The sequence below is a fragment of the Ambystoma mexicanum genome, chromosome 4q, assembly GCF_040938575.1.
Source record: "Ambystoma mexicanum isolate Mex_15411 chromosome 4q, UKY_AmexF1_1, whole genome shotgun sequence".
Classification (NCBI taxonomy): domain Eukaryota; kingdom Metazoa; phylum Chordata; class Amphibia; order Caudata; family Ambystomatidae; genus Ambystoma; species Ambystoma mexicanum.
Genome location: NC_090928.1, coordinates 1,077,493,154 through 1,077,507,321, shown reverse-complemented (window position 1 = coordinate 1,077,507,321; position 14,168 = coordinate 1,077,493,154). Strand labels below are relative to the sequence as shown.

General features: G+C 44.3%; 1 protein-coding gene across 1 annotated transcript in view; it reads left to right on the top strand.

The window, feature by feature from the left end:
- ALK (ALK receptor tyrosine kinase) overlaps window positions 1-14,168 on the top strand; it is a 3,554,133-nt gene that overhangs the window by 3,419,480 nt on the left and 120,485 nt on the right. The window contains exon 20 of the mRNA XM_069608653.1: window positions 9,687-9,873. Within this exon, the coding sequence (XP_069464754.1) occupies window positions 9,687-9,873 (187 nt within the window). The remainder of the gene's footprint in view (window positions 1-9,686; window positions 9,874-14,168) is intronic.

Genomic DNA, 14,168 nt, shown 5'->3' with positions numbered 1-14,168 from the left:
AGACACAACTTCTTTTTATATATCTGCTTTAAAGTATTGTAACTGGTACCTCGTCTAAAGTCAGGCTTCGACTCGATTTTCCAGAAACATTTTGCCATAGAGCTATCAAAGTCATTACATTTAGCGTTCAACTTGGGACCCGATGACAAAGCCAGTAATTAAAGAAGTTCACATCTCGAATTAGTATTCTTTTTCAAGTACAATACACCCTGCATCATTAACGCCTGCCTTTTTAACGAGGTCAAGCCAAGCTCAAGCCTAATAAATTCAATTGGCATAGACTGTGGCAGACCGATGATCCTTTTCCAAAAGTATCCTTCGGTTTGGTCCAGCCATTGCAGGTCCTCCATAGATAATGCATCAAGGCCATAGAGCACCACAGGGCTGAAGCATTGTTTACATAGGGTCATTCTACCTTTTACAGAATAACCCAGCTGTCTGTACAGCAAATTTACTAATTGAATTTGCAAGTTGCTTTGCCTTTAACCTTTTTGTTTCCTTTATATGGATCTAGGCTCTAGACGAGCTAATTTCTAAGCCCAAATAAGGGTATCTGGCAACCCTACCCAGGACACCGAGACTAGTTCCGTAAACAGGACATTTAATAGGTTTAGCTCCCACAACCATATCCTTGGTTTTAATCCATGTTTATAAACAAATCATTCGCAACTCTATATTCAACATGTTTTTCAAACATGGCCTTAATTCCACAGTAGGTAAAATTAAACAAAACAAGATCATCGGCATACAGCATTCACGATAGTAGGCGGGCCCCCACTTTAGGGCAACAGCCTATAGTTTGATTAAATATTAGTGGTAGGTCCGCAGTGTAAATGCTGTACGGCAGGGGTGCCAGGGTGCATCCCTGCTTAACCCCCACACTTGTGAACACGGGAGACGACAATCCCCTGCGATCGTCCAACCTTACACGCACTGATGTCTTGAAATGTAATCCTTTCAGAATGCTTAACAACCATCCTGGGTATCCCCACAACTCCATCTTGGCCCAGAGCTTTTCTCTGCAAACCCCATCAGAGGCAGCCCTGAAATCCACAAATATGGAATAAAGGGCATCCCCGTCGCCTACCTATATAACGTGTGCATCACTCTGATTTTGTGGAAAGTACAACATCCCGGCCTGAACCCAGTCTGGGCAAAGTTCATGATGCTGGCATCATCAATCCATTTTTGTAGGGCATCTAAAACAAATGATTGTGGAATCTAGAAGAGATAGGAGCCTGTAATTCGCCAGAGAGCACTCTTCAGCCTTTTTGTAGACTGGTAGCAATAGCGCTTGTTGCCATGATCTCGGTATGATCTGTGTGGTGCACACTCTATCATAGAGAATCATAAGTAGCTCAGCCCATTTTCTAGGGTTAAGTTTAAGAATGGCATTGGCAAGTCCATTCGGTCCAGATGCTCTAGAGTTATTCGATTTGAGGATCTTCTTCTCAATACCATCCTGACTAATATTCAAATGCCAACTCTGCAACCAATAGGCAGGAGGCATAGGCGGTTCCCAAATGCCATTAGACATATTTATATGCTCTAACCATTCCATTTCTTGAATAGGGTTAAGAGTCTTCCCCTCAATGGCGACCTTGGCTTTATTCAGGTGTCTCCAAATCTGCTTGGTATTTCTCTTACTCAGAGCACCTATCATGTCTTGCCATTGCCTATTTTTGATAGAGAATTGCCATCCTCTATAGTTGTTCTTAATACGCTTACTCATTACTTTCCTCATTTCCTTGGAATAAGTTAGGCCATTAACCGTTCTAATTTCCCTAGGCATTGAGCACTTGGCATCCCTAATCACTTGATCATATTCATTATTACGTTTGGCACTTAACACAATCTGCCTATACTGACATTTACCAGTCGCTGTTGCCAAATTCTCCAACCAGTCTCCAATATCGTTACCACCCAATGCCCTAAGGTTTTCTATCACATCAATTTCAAAGGAATCGATTTTTCCCCCAATTTTACTCCGGTTCCTGTTATTCCAACGTATAGTATTTCTAGCCTGGTTAACCTGCAGGCCGGAGCCTCCCTGCTGGTCACCCCTCCGTCTGAAAGGGGTCAAACACTCTGAGTGTCAGGTCTATTAGGTTATGATCACTATAACCCAAGTTGTAGATTACGAACTCTCTGGTTGCCATCAAACAGGTGCTATTTCCAAATATATAATCCAGCGTAGCCCGGAGCTCTACACCTCCCAAGTATATTGACCAGGGACATCAGCCTTTGTACGACCGTTTAACATACTCATGTCCCATAGCCTGAGGAAATCGGCCAGTCGCTTGCCTCTATAATTGTCACCTTCCTGGAGCATGGTACTACTGGGGGCAACACTACTGTATTTAGTACACATCAAGGGGTCGATACAACGTGCGTTTACATCTCCACACAGAAAAACTAGACCGTCTTCTCCATTATCATTAAGGTTCACTGCCATACACTCCTCCAAATTGTTTAGAAATCCCTCAATACATTTTAAACTGGGTGGTAGATAAACGTTTATTATCAGCATCACTGGAGTAAAATGAATTCATTCATCCTCAGCTCCACACCTAGTGTGTATCCCTCATCACAAAATTGCCAGATTTCACGCAAGCGCAGCCTTTGACTTACTCCAATGATAAGTCCCCCTGTTGGTCTACCCTTAGGGCCCTTCTTGGCCAACATATGGTAAAGACGATAGCCCTCAATATAAACTAGGCTATCCAACCATGTTTCCCGTAACATAATTACATCATGACCAAATAGTAAATCCATAGAACCATGCTTATGGAGTAGGTGCTTGTGCCTGCGTGTATTCCAGCTAATCAACTTAATAGGTAATTTCCTTTCTGAGTGAGGATATTGTTTCAGTGCTTCAATACTCATTTCCACCATTCTTGGCCATAGGGCTCATAGTCCCTCGGCCTTGTTCCATACTCACCTTGGGCAATTGCAGCCCCATTTTGAGACAAATCATGAGACGCCACTATATTGTATATGCCTTGTATTCCCGGTATACCTCTAGCACCATACTTCATGGAATATCCACTAACAAATTGGCTTAAACCCATATCTTCAAGTGCCTTGACATTGGCAACTAGCAGGGCAGCCACCACAGGGCTAGCCACCTTTAAAAGTACCCAATAAGAGGGACAATTCCACTTAGGTAGTGCCAATTCCACAATGTCTACTGATCTAATTGTAGACAACCATTGCACTGTGGCCCGCTTTCGCAACAGAGTAGACCTATTCAAAAAGGGGCTCCCTCTAGTGGTATATTATTCCACCAACTTAATCATGCAACCTGGGATAATCGATCCCAGTACCTTATTCCCACATTTTTTCATTACAGTAGGGCCCGGCTCAGCCATTATTGCGGTATTCAAAACAGTAGGTGTATCAACCTCAGGTAGATCTTCAGTAAACGTAACTCGAGACATATACCTTGGTTTTGGGGTACTCCCCATACTGAGCTTCCCCTTACTAGTTCCAACATAGGACAATATGAAGGCTTAGAAACTTCATCAGCAATAACCCTAGGCAAGGTAGGCCTTAGTTCAACACCCGCCTTATCAATAGGTATCCCTCCTCCAAACTTAGGAAGAGTCCATCTATCCATGGGCCCTTGCAGTATTACACTTCTTCTAGTCCCATCAGTCAAGGTATGAGAAACCTTTTTTCCTTTCAATAGTTCCTTGACACTAAGGGTGTTGCTAGGTCTGGAAAAAATCTGGGGCAATGCTAATGTCGGGACTGTCAGGACTCGGGGCTAGCTGGCCTTTTGGTTGTAGTCCCTGAGCTTTTATCTGGGGCTACAACCAAAAGACCTGAGGCTACAGCCCCTTTACCCCTGCCCCCTAGCAATGCTTATGCTTGACACCTTTACTGTGTGACAGGGTCGTTTTCCTTTAGTTACCTCCATCCAACAGCAACATTTTTGGCAGAATGTTGGGTTTAACCTTATCATCCTTCATTATAATATCCAACGGCTTTTCAGTATATTGAGGCTCAGATCTTTTCATCAGGGATATTTCCACACATAATGCCTCTAAAGCATCATCTTCATTTGCTGCTGCAATATTAACAGAATCCTCAGACGTCCAAGTGACCCCAGTCTCATCAAGGCTAATATGGTTATTTTTCCCCTTCAATAAACTCATATGTCCTAAAGGTGTGCCATTTTCAGGTTCGCCATGCATTAATTTAGCTAACGGGTCCAAGTTGAAGTAGTCAGAATTTTTCTTAAACTCCCCCATTTACTCTGCTATGGATAATCTTGGTCCAAGTGCGTTAACTATCATAGCCAATGTTTGTTGGGTATTCATTGGATTGTTCACCAATTTATCATAAATCCTAAGAACAGCGTCCAATCTCACGGAGATGGCTTTAAAGGGATAGTTCACTCTAAGATTGTATTGGCTAAAAAGATGGCCCATAATCAAAAATATATATAAAAAATATATTTAAACAAAGTTCCTATGTAAAGTTTTGAGCAAATGAGGCTCAAACTCAAACATTTCAAGCACTAGGAGGCATCCATTTTGTGAAATGGATGAGCCTCCTCTGCTTACGTTAAGCTCTGCCCTCGCAGCACTAATGAAGCAAAAGCCAGCCAGCTGTAATAAACAAAAGCTACCAGTAGTAGGTTTTGCTTCATTATTGCCGGAGAGCAGAGAATGCAGGCAGGAAGGCTGCGTGCCAGTAAGTGTTTTCTAATTTGTTTTTCTTACAAAATCATTGCATTTATAAATACAACTGCATTGTATTTATGAATGCTGTGGTTTTCTTTCTAAGTTTCCCGGGCTCTGGGGAGCCTGGGAAATTTAGAAAGAAAACCACAGCAATTATAATTACAACCGTGTTGTATTTATGACTGCAGCAGCTTTCGCTTTGAGTCTCCTGGGCTCCCCAGGGTCAGGGGAGCCTGGGAGACTCAAAGTGAAAGTACCTGCATTTATAAATACAACGTTATTGTATTTATAAATACTGTGGTTTTCTTTTTAAGTTTCCCGGGCTCTTCCGGCCGGGGGATCGTGGGAAACTTAAAAAGAAAACCATAGCATTTATAGCTACAAATGCGTTGTATTTAGGATTGTGGTGGCTTCAGCGTAGAGTCTTTGTGTGGGGACAGTCCACTCAGGTAGTGCCCCTCCTTATCATTCACCCCTGTACCCCGGAGTGCTGTATTACCAAATAGGCAATCCAAATTTGGACTCAAAGAAAGGTTACCAAATGGACATACATCGTTTGTGTGGGAAACTGCCCCAATAGAGTTATGCTGCAGAGATCTACAGAGATTAAGTAAGGAACCGTTGTTATCTAATGAGTGTGTGGAAGCTGAGAAAATAACTAAAGGGTCATTATTCTTATCCAGGGCTTCTCTAGACCCAGACTCAGGTAGAGCTTTAAATTGGCTCTCGGCCAGTACAGTTATCGTAGTAGTCTCTGAGTGTGCCCCTGCGCAGAGGGCAGACCACATCTAGGCAGCCCAGCCACCAGCAGCAGACTAACCTTAGCCCGCTCCTTACTTATCCCGGAGAAAAAGCCTGAAATAGAAGCTTCTGTTGCTCTAATTACCCCTGCTACTCCTAGACCTGTCCTTGTAACCCCTGAGCCACTGGACAAATAGGCAGTGCCAAGAGCAGATATCTTGGTTGCACCTGAAAAAGGCGGTTGTAAATGCAGCTAAATGTGCCATAGCTTTTTTCACCTGGAATCTAGATCTCGTTAGCTAGAGAAATAACATGGATGCAGGAAAAACAATGAAGCCGCCATCACAAACAGGTTGGCAGTCCATTAGTGAAGAATGCCTGAATGGTTGGGTTCAGAGACAGGGCTGTCTCTGCAGCTCATACCCAGCACTGGAGCAACAGGAAGGATAAAGGGGGGGTCTGATTAAAATGTCTAAAACATTTGGTCGAGTTACAAAAATGTTGAAAAAATAATATCGACATTTTTTTTTCTTGAATACTTTCTTTTTTTATCTACATGTTGTTTTTGGGTTCAGCAAGTAAAAAAAAGGGTTAAAACAGAAAAAAAATTAAAAAGGAGGGTGGGGGACCCCCCCCATTTCGACCAAAAAACAAAGAAAAAAAGATATTTGAATTCTTTTTTTTGACATTATGTTTTCGACATTTTGACTTTCGACAAAATGTTTTTCGAAATTATCACTATAAACCATATAGGGGATATGTCTAGCTACCTGGGAATGTGTAAGAGCAGCCTGCAGTACTCGGTGACAGCACAGCATGAACACAAATCTCATCAGTGTTTCTCGCTGTCTGCTTTGCACATCCAGTTAGCCACTGGGCCTGCAATGAGAGGGGTGTGCCCCAGTGACTTCCACCACCAATCCTGCCTGGACACTGTTTGACCTAACCCAGATCTGCCAGCCCTGCATCACATGCACACTGTAGATAGACGCATGGTGAGATAATTAATGTACCCTCTGCCATTGAAGTAACCCATCTGTTGCTTCCTGAAGCATATACATTATACATTTGGAAGGATAGCTCAGGGGTAACACACTTGCTTTGGAAACGAGACGATGCAGTGCAACACAGGTTCAGTTCCTGTTCCAGTTCTTAGATAGCTGGAGGAGGCTAATACTAAGCAAGATATAAAGGACCAAAGAAAAAAAATAAATGAGCCTTTTCTGGGGGTGAAGTCATTAAATAAAACTGCAATTATTGTGACCTGCAACGCATCCTTCCCCTCTATCTCCCAACTAACAAAACAAGACCGTGGTTCACTTACCAAATAAGCAAAACAGAAAGGTGATGGCTGGAAAGTTTCAAATCCTTCATAACCACTGCCACAGCTCTGGTCAACCCTCCAGACCATCATTTTTCTTGTTGGACTTGTGTTGGTCAGTTGCTGTTTCTAGTCTATGGCCAGACACTTGTCAGAAACTGGATATCAGCGCTTTGGGGTTTAGGTCTCTTCGAGATGTTCTGTCTGTTTACAGTTTAGCCCGAGTGATGTACAATAGTCCAGGTTGTTGTGTTGGTTGTCTGCTTACATTCACAGAAATTTGGGATATGGGCCTATACACACTGATATTAACACTGCATATGGTGATCAATTCTTGTATGAAATGCATATCATATTACAGTGATATTGTAACCGTATTTTTCTCAGTGTACTGAGGAACAATACCATTTTATGCCATTTCCTGTTTTGTCAAGGGGTGAAAGGTTGTGTGCCATCACATCCTGTGATGTCAATTGGAGGCGAGGTCAAATTCCATCACTTACTGTGATATCATCAGAGGATAAGGGTTGTGTGATGTCACTTCCGCTGCCCCTGGCATTTTGGTGAAATGACATCCCTGCTATACTTGCTCCTCACAGTCCTGTGTCATTGTTTTCCTGCCTGTGTGAGTGATAGTTATCATGATGTGTTTGGAATCGGACATGCGATGGACTGGAGCAGGTCAGGTTATGTATCCAAAGTGCATGTGTCCAGCAGTGAATAATCCTCATTGATTTAACAACTCTGGCAAGGAGTCATGTTGGAGTCGTCTTCTCTGGTGCATCTGGACATCATAAGAGCATGTGTGTGAATGTGACAATAAGCCACGAGGTGGCGGGCCAATACCGCCCCAGGTAATGCCCCCGGGGCGAGTTATAGGCCCGAGCGAAATAAGGGCCTTAGCGGTGCCCCGGGGGCATTACCTCAGGCAGTATTGGCCCGCCACCGAGGGGCTTATTGCCATTAGTACCCCGGCCAGTTAGACCGGGGTACTAATTGCTTTTTCGGAACAGAAAAAAACAAAAAAAAACAGAAAAGAAAATGGCCGCCACCATGGAAAGGGAAAACGTAGTCTGTTTTCCCTTTCCATGGCGGCCATCGGGAGCGGACGCGCTGGGAAAAGAGCAGAAGAAAAAAGAAGGTAAGTGGGGTCGGGAGGGCGGAAGAGAGGGGATGGGGAGGAAGAAAAAAAAAATGTACCGCGGTCTCCGGCGGGGGACGATGGAAGCCTTCAGCCGTGTGGAGGCTTGGAGCGGGGATTGCCCTGTTCCGAGCCTCCTCATTGGCTGAGGGGCTGCCACGCCCTCCGCCGAGAACAGAGTAGCCGGCACGCATGGCGTGAACAGGAATACCATATGGTATAGCTCGCAAATGAACAACTTATATGGGGAGGAAGCCCGGTATACCTGGATTGTTACCAGAGTGACCAATTTGCTGACACATTTAACCCTAATTAACTTTGGGTGCGTAAAACTGTATATAAAACGTACCGCTTGGTGTTCGGTGTGTTTACTCTTGACACACTGGCAACTAGCTATTGAAAGCTTGTCACGTAACTGTTGTCCATGTCCTTTGTTTGTGGTGTAGATTTTCAAAATGTATGTACATATTGTGGACCGTATGATTTAATTTGTTTTTAAAAATCTGTGATTCATTAAATCTGATATTAATCATTTTTAATTATGACGGGTCCTTGTTGAGATACTCCAATATTATGAGTTCTGTGTACATGTGGCATCTATATTAACTAGCTCTGTCTCCTTTGTAAATAATAGCTCGCAAATGAGCCAATCACCACACGGTATTCCTGTTCAGCCGCGCGTGCCGGGTACTAATGTGTGTTAAAAGGACTTCTTGTAGAAGACATGCATCAACATTATTCAGTTTCATCCACTTGAACCCAGTAAATCCTTTGGCGTCTTGCAGCCCCTTTCTCCATTTGGCTTCCAGCTAATAACTTTAAGTGTTTCGGATATTTGTATTGATATAAAGGCATGAGGAAACCCCAATATAGGTATGCATGCTCAGGCACCCTCGCCCTTAATAGAATTCCTGTCTTCTGCACCTGCATACAATTTAACCATTTGGTTAATTGATGCGCAGCCACAACACCTGAGATATGCCCTCTGCTGTACACAGAGGCGCCAACAAGGGGGGGTATGCATGCATCTGTGTATGTACAAGCAGTTAGACAGGGCACTCTTTTACCTCATGGCACTGGGGGAGAGGAGTTGCCATTAACCTGCAAATATAGAAACTCCTCAATGACCATGGGGATCAACATCATAACGTTCTCATCCTCATTCCCAAAGGAGAAGTGAGGTACTGTTTCCCTGAGCCTTTACTTTCTTTCTGTTGCTGAACTGCTGTCTGCCAGTGAACTCAGACCCAGGACAAAGTGTTCATTATCTAAACGCAGAGGCCATTGCAACTCAGTGCCCTCTGACTGACAAAGGGCAGGACTTTGAAAAAAAGAGGTAAAGTGGATAGATTTGAAATCACCGGTCGGAACAAAAAATCAATTTTGGAGAAAGCACAGGCAAAAGTGATGCAAAGACAATAGCAACATGTTCGGGTTATAGTAGAAAGCTCAGATCTTGCAGCGAATGGGTGAATCAAGGATTATAGACATGGTGGTCAAATACATTTAGCAGTAGAACTTCAAGCGCTCGATAAATCGGAGGGAAAAGTGGCCTTGAGATTGTATATGCATAATACTGTAGCTCTGAATTAGATGAATTCTAAAATATATCTGCTCCTCATCAATGTCATGGATTGGAGTTTTCAGATATATAGAATTTTTCAGCAAAAGGACCGACATAGAATAAATTAGCCCGGGGTTCTTCAAGATCGACACGGACCCTTAATTCTGCAATTGTTGGGAGACAATGAATCCTTTATGTCCTTATGTCTGTCTCTTTCACTACACACAGTCTATCGCCGGAAGCACCAGGAGCTTCAAGCTATGCAGATGGAGCTACAGAGCCCAGATTACAAGCTCAGCAAGCTTCGGACTTCCACCATCATGACGGACTACAACCCCAATTACTGCTTCGCAGGGAAAGTCACCTCGATCGGCGATCTCAAAGAGGTTCCCAGGAAAAATATCTCCCTAAACAGGTACTTTGCCTCTCCACCCTTCCCGTTTAGAGGACTACAGGTGGGGACTGCAATGTATAATTGACAATGGTATACCTGCCTGATACTATCTACATATCTTTAATGTTCCTGCTTTTCTCAAACCAAGGAAAGCTGTCGGGCCTTTTTAATTGTGGGCCTTGGCTTATGGAATGACCTGCCTCTACCACTACACTGCCTTAAAAACATATCTGTAAAAACGTATCATGTCTTTTTCATGTCTACTTCTCATTACATTATTCTAATTACCACCCATAACCCTGAAATTGCAATTGAACCCCCCTCTAGGACTCACAGGGAATGTCAATTGAGGCATCTAAGTGTGTGTGTAAGCATTGTGTTTGGTTGCAGGGCCCTGTTCCATGTTGGCCCTTTATGGCACTATTGCGTTCACCACTTGAAATATTCAGTTTCTCTTCTTTCCTTTATTTTTGAAGACCGGTATGAGCAGTTCGGGGATCCCTCCATCCTTTGATGAAGAATATGTTAATGACAAAAAGGTGTGCCCCACTTGGTATATCACCTCAAGCGTTCTGGTGCCTAAAGAGGCAGGTGATGGGGTTGGTGCCAGGCACACCTTAGGCGGAGGATAAAGCACCAACAGTTAAGCTTATGCATCCCACCTGTGGCAGTGCCCGTAGATCAGGGTATGAAGTCAACTAACATGCACATGTGGTAACTTAGGCTAGACACATTGGTGTGCTGATTGGGGAAGTTCACAACGCTCAAGAAATAGTACAGCTCAGCATAATTACAATATCAAATAAACTATTCATAATCAAATTAAAAACTAGATCATCCTACCAACTGGGCATCTGTACACACTTACCCTAAAATGCTATTTGTCCTCCTGTGTGAATCGCACGGTTGGGGTGGAAAGGCAGCCTGTGCCAGTCAAAAATATATGTCCTCTTCTTTCTTCCCTACCCCCCTGCCAAGGTAAGCTCTTCCAAGGTACGACGTCCTTTCATCGCGGGATGTTGTTTCGCTTTTTTTTTTACCGCAAATTCTTTGCCGAAAAAACCCATCCAATTTTTTTGTGGGGGTTGGAAAAATATATAAATTGGGTGTGGGTGTTCGGGAATATATAAAAAATTAAAAATTATTTTATAAAAATAAATACATTTGACACAGGGGCTTCACATGCATGTTTCAACAACAATTTACAATAGCAGTCAAAGCATGCACTAGATGCTTTCAATGAAGCTGTTGCCCAGTGTCCAGTACACACAGCACAGTAGCTTGGCTTGACAAGCCCAACCCGCCACATGCAGGGAGGAGTCCTTCATACTGAAGCAGCAGGAGATTCACCAAGTCAACTCCCAGGCAAGGTCCTCTGTCCAGGCCTCTTTCAACTTCTCCATCCTCCAGCAGCACGGCATAGATTCACAATGCATAATGTGGTCTCCTTTGCAGCAGTTGTTATGTCCGCCTTGCGTTCTGCTACGGGGTGACGCAAGGTGTCCAATAAAAGCCCCACCCCCGCTCTGCGGAGGCAGTTCCAGGCATTACGACCAGCCAAGCGTGTCTGTGTGATCTGTGTTCCAGCCGGAGCAGCGCGAGCCAGGCCTCCATGCGTGGCCCTTCTTATCCCTACCTCCTGCCGACGCATCGGCTGAGGTAGAGCACAACACTGGCGATGAGGGACGAGACGCCAACCGCACGCGTGCCGATGAAAAACAGCTGATAGCTGCACCTCGCGACAGCAAAATTTTTGGAAACATGGTGGGGGGGCCCACAAGCCCCCACCCACCCAAAAAAACAAACAACATTTTTTTCTCCAAATATTTTTTTTCTTTCTTTCTGCTGCATGGCATCACAAGACCTCTCCTGAACCCCTGACAATGCTGGATCTGCACCAACACGCAGCTGCTCCACACCAGGCACCATCCACACTGTGCAACAGGACCCTGGCAGGGGAGAAGACACCCCACCCATGCCCCACTCGTGGACTAACAAGGAAGGCCACAGACCCTCATGGGGTACACCCAGGTGAGGCATCGGCCCCCGCACGTGACAAAGTGAGGCCCAGTCATGGCGACCGGCACATCTACCCCCAGGCCCGGCACGCCATCCAGACTGGCCGCAAACCTATCGATGTCCACGCCGCAAGCCCACACACAAAGTGGGTCGTCTATGATGATCCAGTCGTTTGACCCATACACTGACCCATCATCGGTCGGCCCAAGGTGGCAACTATGGATTCAAAAGTTTGAGATGACAATGGAGTGCAAGGACGTTACCACTGCAAGAAAAATGAGGTCGCACTTATTGTTAAATGTGGGGGATGAGGTGCTGCGTATCTTCAATTCTCTGACAATCGACGACGGACTGGATATCTACCAGCAAGCGAAGGACGCCCTAACGGCCCATTTTCTCCTGCAGCTCAATCCAGATTACGAGAAATTCATATTCTGTACAACAATTCAGCTGGAAGAGGAGACTTTGGACGCCTACCACACCAGGCTCCGGAAGCTGGCAATATCGTGTGAGTTCACAGACATTGAGAAGGAAATCAGGAGACAGCTCATCAACGAAATCCAATCAGAAAAACTGAGAAGGATGGTACTGAGCGAGAAGGGCAATTCGTTGACAAGAATCCTGGAGCTGGGCCGCCAGAGGGAATTAGCTCACGCTAGAGCGGCACACATGAGCACAACCCTTCAGAAGCTGCAGCCAGCGCTCACATCAGTCACGGTGGCGCAGATCAAAAATCACCAACCCACGAGGCATGAGACTGGCGGAAACTACTCCCACACCAGATGGCGGCCTCTGACCCCGGGACCCACGGAATGTGGATGGTGTGGAGGGCCTCACCACGGAAGACGCAACTGCCCGGCCCAAGGGACCACGTCTGGTGTGTAAGAGGATTCAATTCAACACTACAGCTAAGTCAATGCCTAGTCTGGGATACTGAATGGAAACCCTTATTGATATATCTTTATGTCCAGTTCATGAGTTCTGGATGACTACCCCTATATAACACCCCTCTCTTGGAATCCCCCTGACCCCACTGAGCCAAGAAGTAGTTCTGTTTTGCAAGTTTAAAAGGTTTATTTGAGAATTTAAACAATATATATATATATATCACACTTTTATAATGAATTAATAATTGAATATCACACTTCAGAACATGAGCAGTTAACAACAATGGGTAATGTTCTACTAACAAACGGATTGGGTTACTCAGAAGTAGTATAAAGGATGAGGTAGCACGCTTGGGAATAGGAACAGAAGAATAAGGTGGTAGAGAATGCTTTATCTAGTTTCAGATGGATGCAATGTTGAATGAAAATGCAATACAGAAAATACTCAATATGATTTCAACAAAACAATGTAATCACTTTTCTCTGGCAATCCACTCCCCCCCCCCTTATGCAATGTAAGGAAATGAAGAGGAGAGCACACAGTTCTTAGAAATGCAATCAAATGTAATTCAGTTCACCCCAGCAAGCTTAGACTACAGAAGTTTGAAACACAGGCCCAAAATGCTTTTATATGTGCTGGCAATGAAGTGAGGAATATGCTGAAAATGGTTTTAATTCCCTTCAGGAGGTTCAGGGTGAGTGGTATCTAGTTAATATGAGTTCAGGCTCACTCTAGCAATGATTCAGGGATGGTTCTTAAGAGGCAAACGAAATTTAGCAGTTCAGGCAAAAGCAGCTATCTTTTTACAAGTAAAGAAATTGGGCCAAATCGCAAATCGCGGCAAAATTCGCGAATGCGTGAATCGTGATCGCGGAGAAAGTATAAGGAGTAGGAAGTCGGTTCTAGGCTTGTTGGAAAGGTAACATTCTAAGCTTTCAGAGGAAAGTTAAACCAAGTTCCTAGCCCAAACGGTTACAGAGTTATGAACGGTTTTGTGAAGGTTGTTTTTCGGATTTGAAATTTTTAAAAGTTCAAAGCGACAGGTTACAGCTTGCAGCTAGAAAATGACAAGTGACAGTTCTACTTAGATTAAAATAGTTTGGATTAGATTATTTTAACTAAGAGATTGGTTCTGCACAGTTCTGCTAGGTACTCACAATATATTTTTTAAATAGGCCTCGCCACGGATCTGGTCAGGTTTTGGACTGGACTCCCGTTCTGGTCTTGGCACTTCACAGTGATCTGGGTCAGCTTTCTGGTTCTGCTAACAGCGGTCTGGGTCACTCTGGATCTCTGGCCTCTGGTTCTGGATACTGCTCTGCTTTCTCTGGGTACAGCACTGCTTCTGGATCTTTCTGGCACAGGGTTTTAGGCCAGAATCAACAGCTGGGTCCGGCTGTGAATAGTCT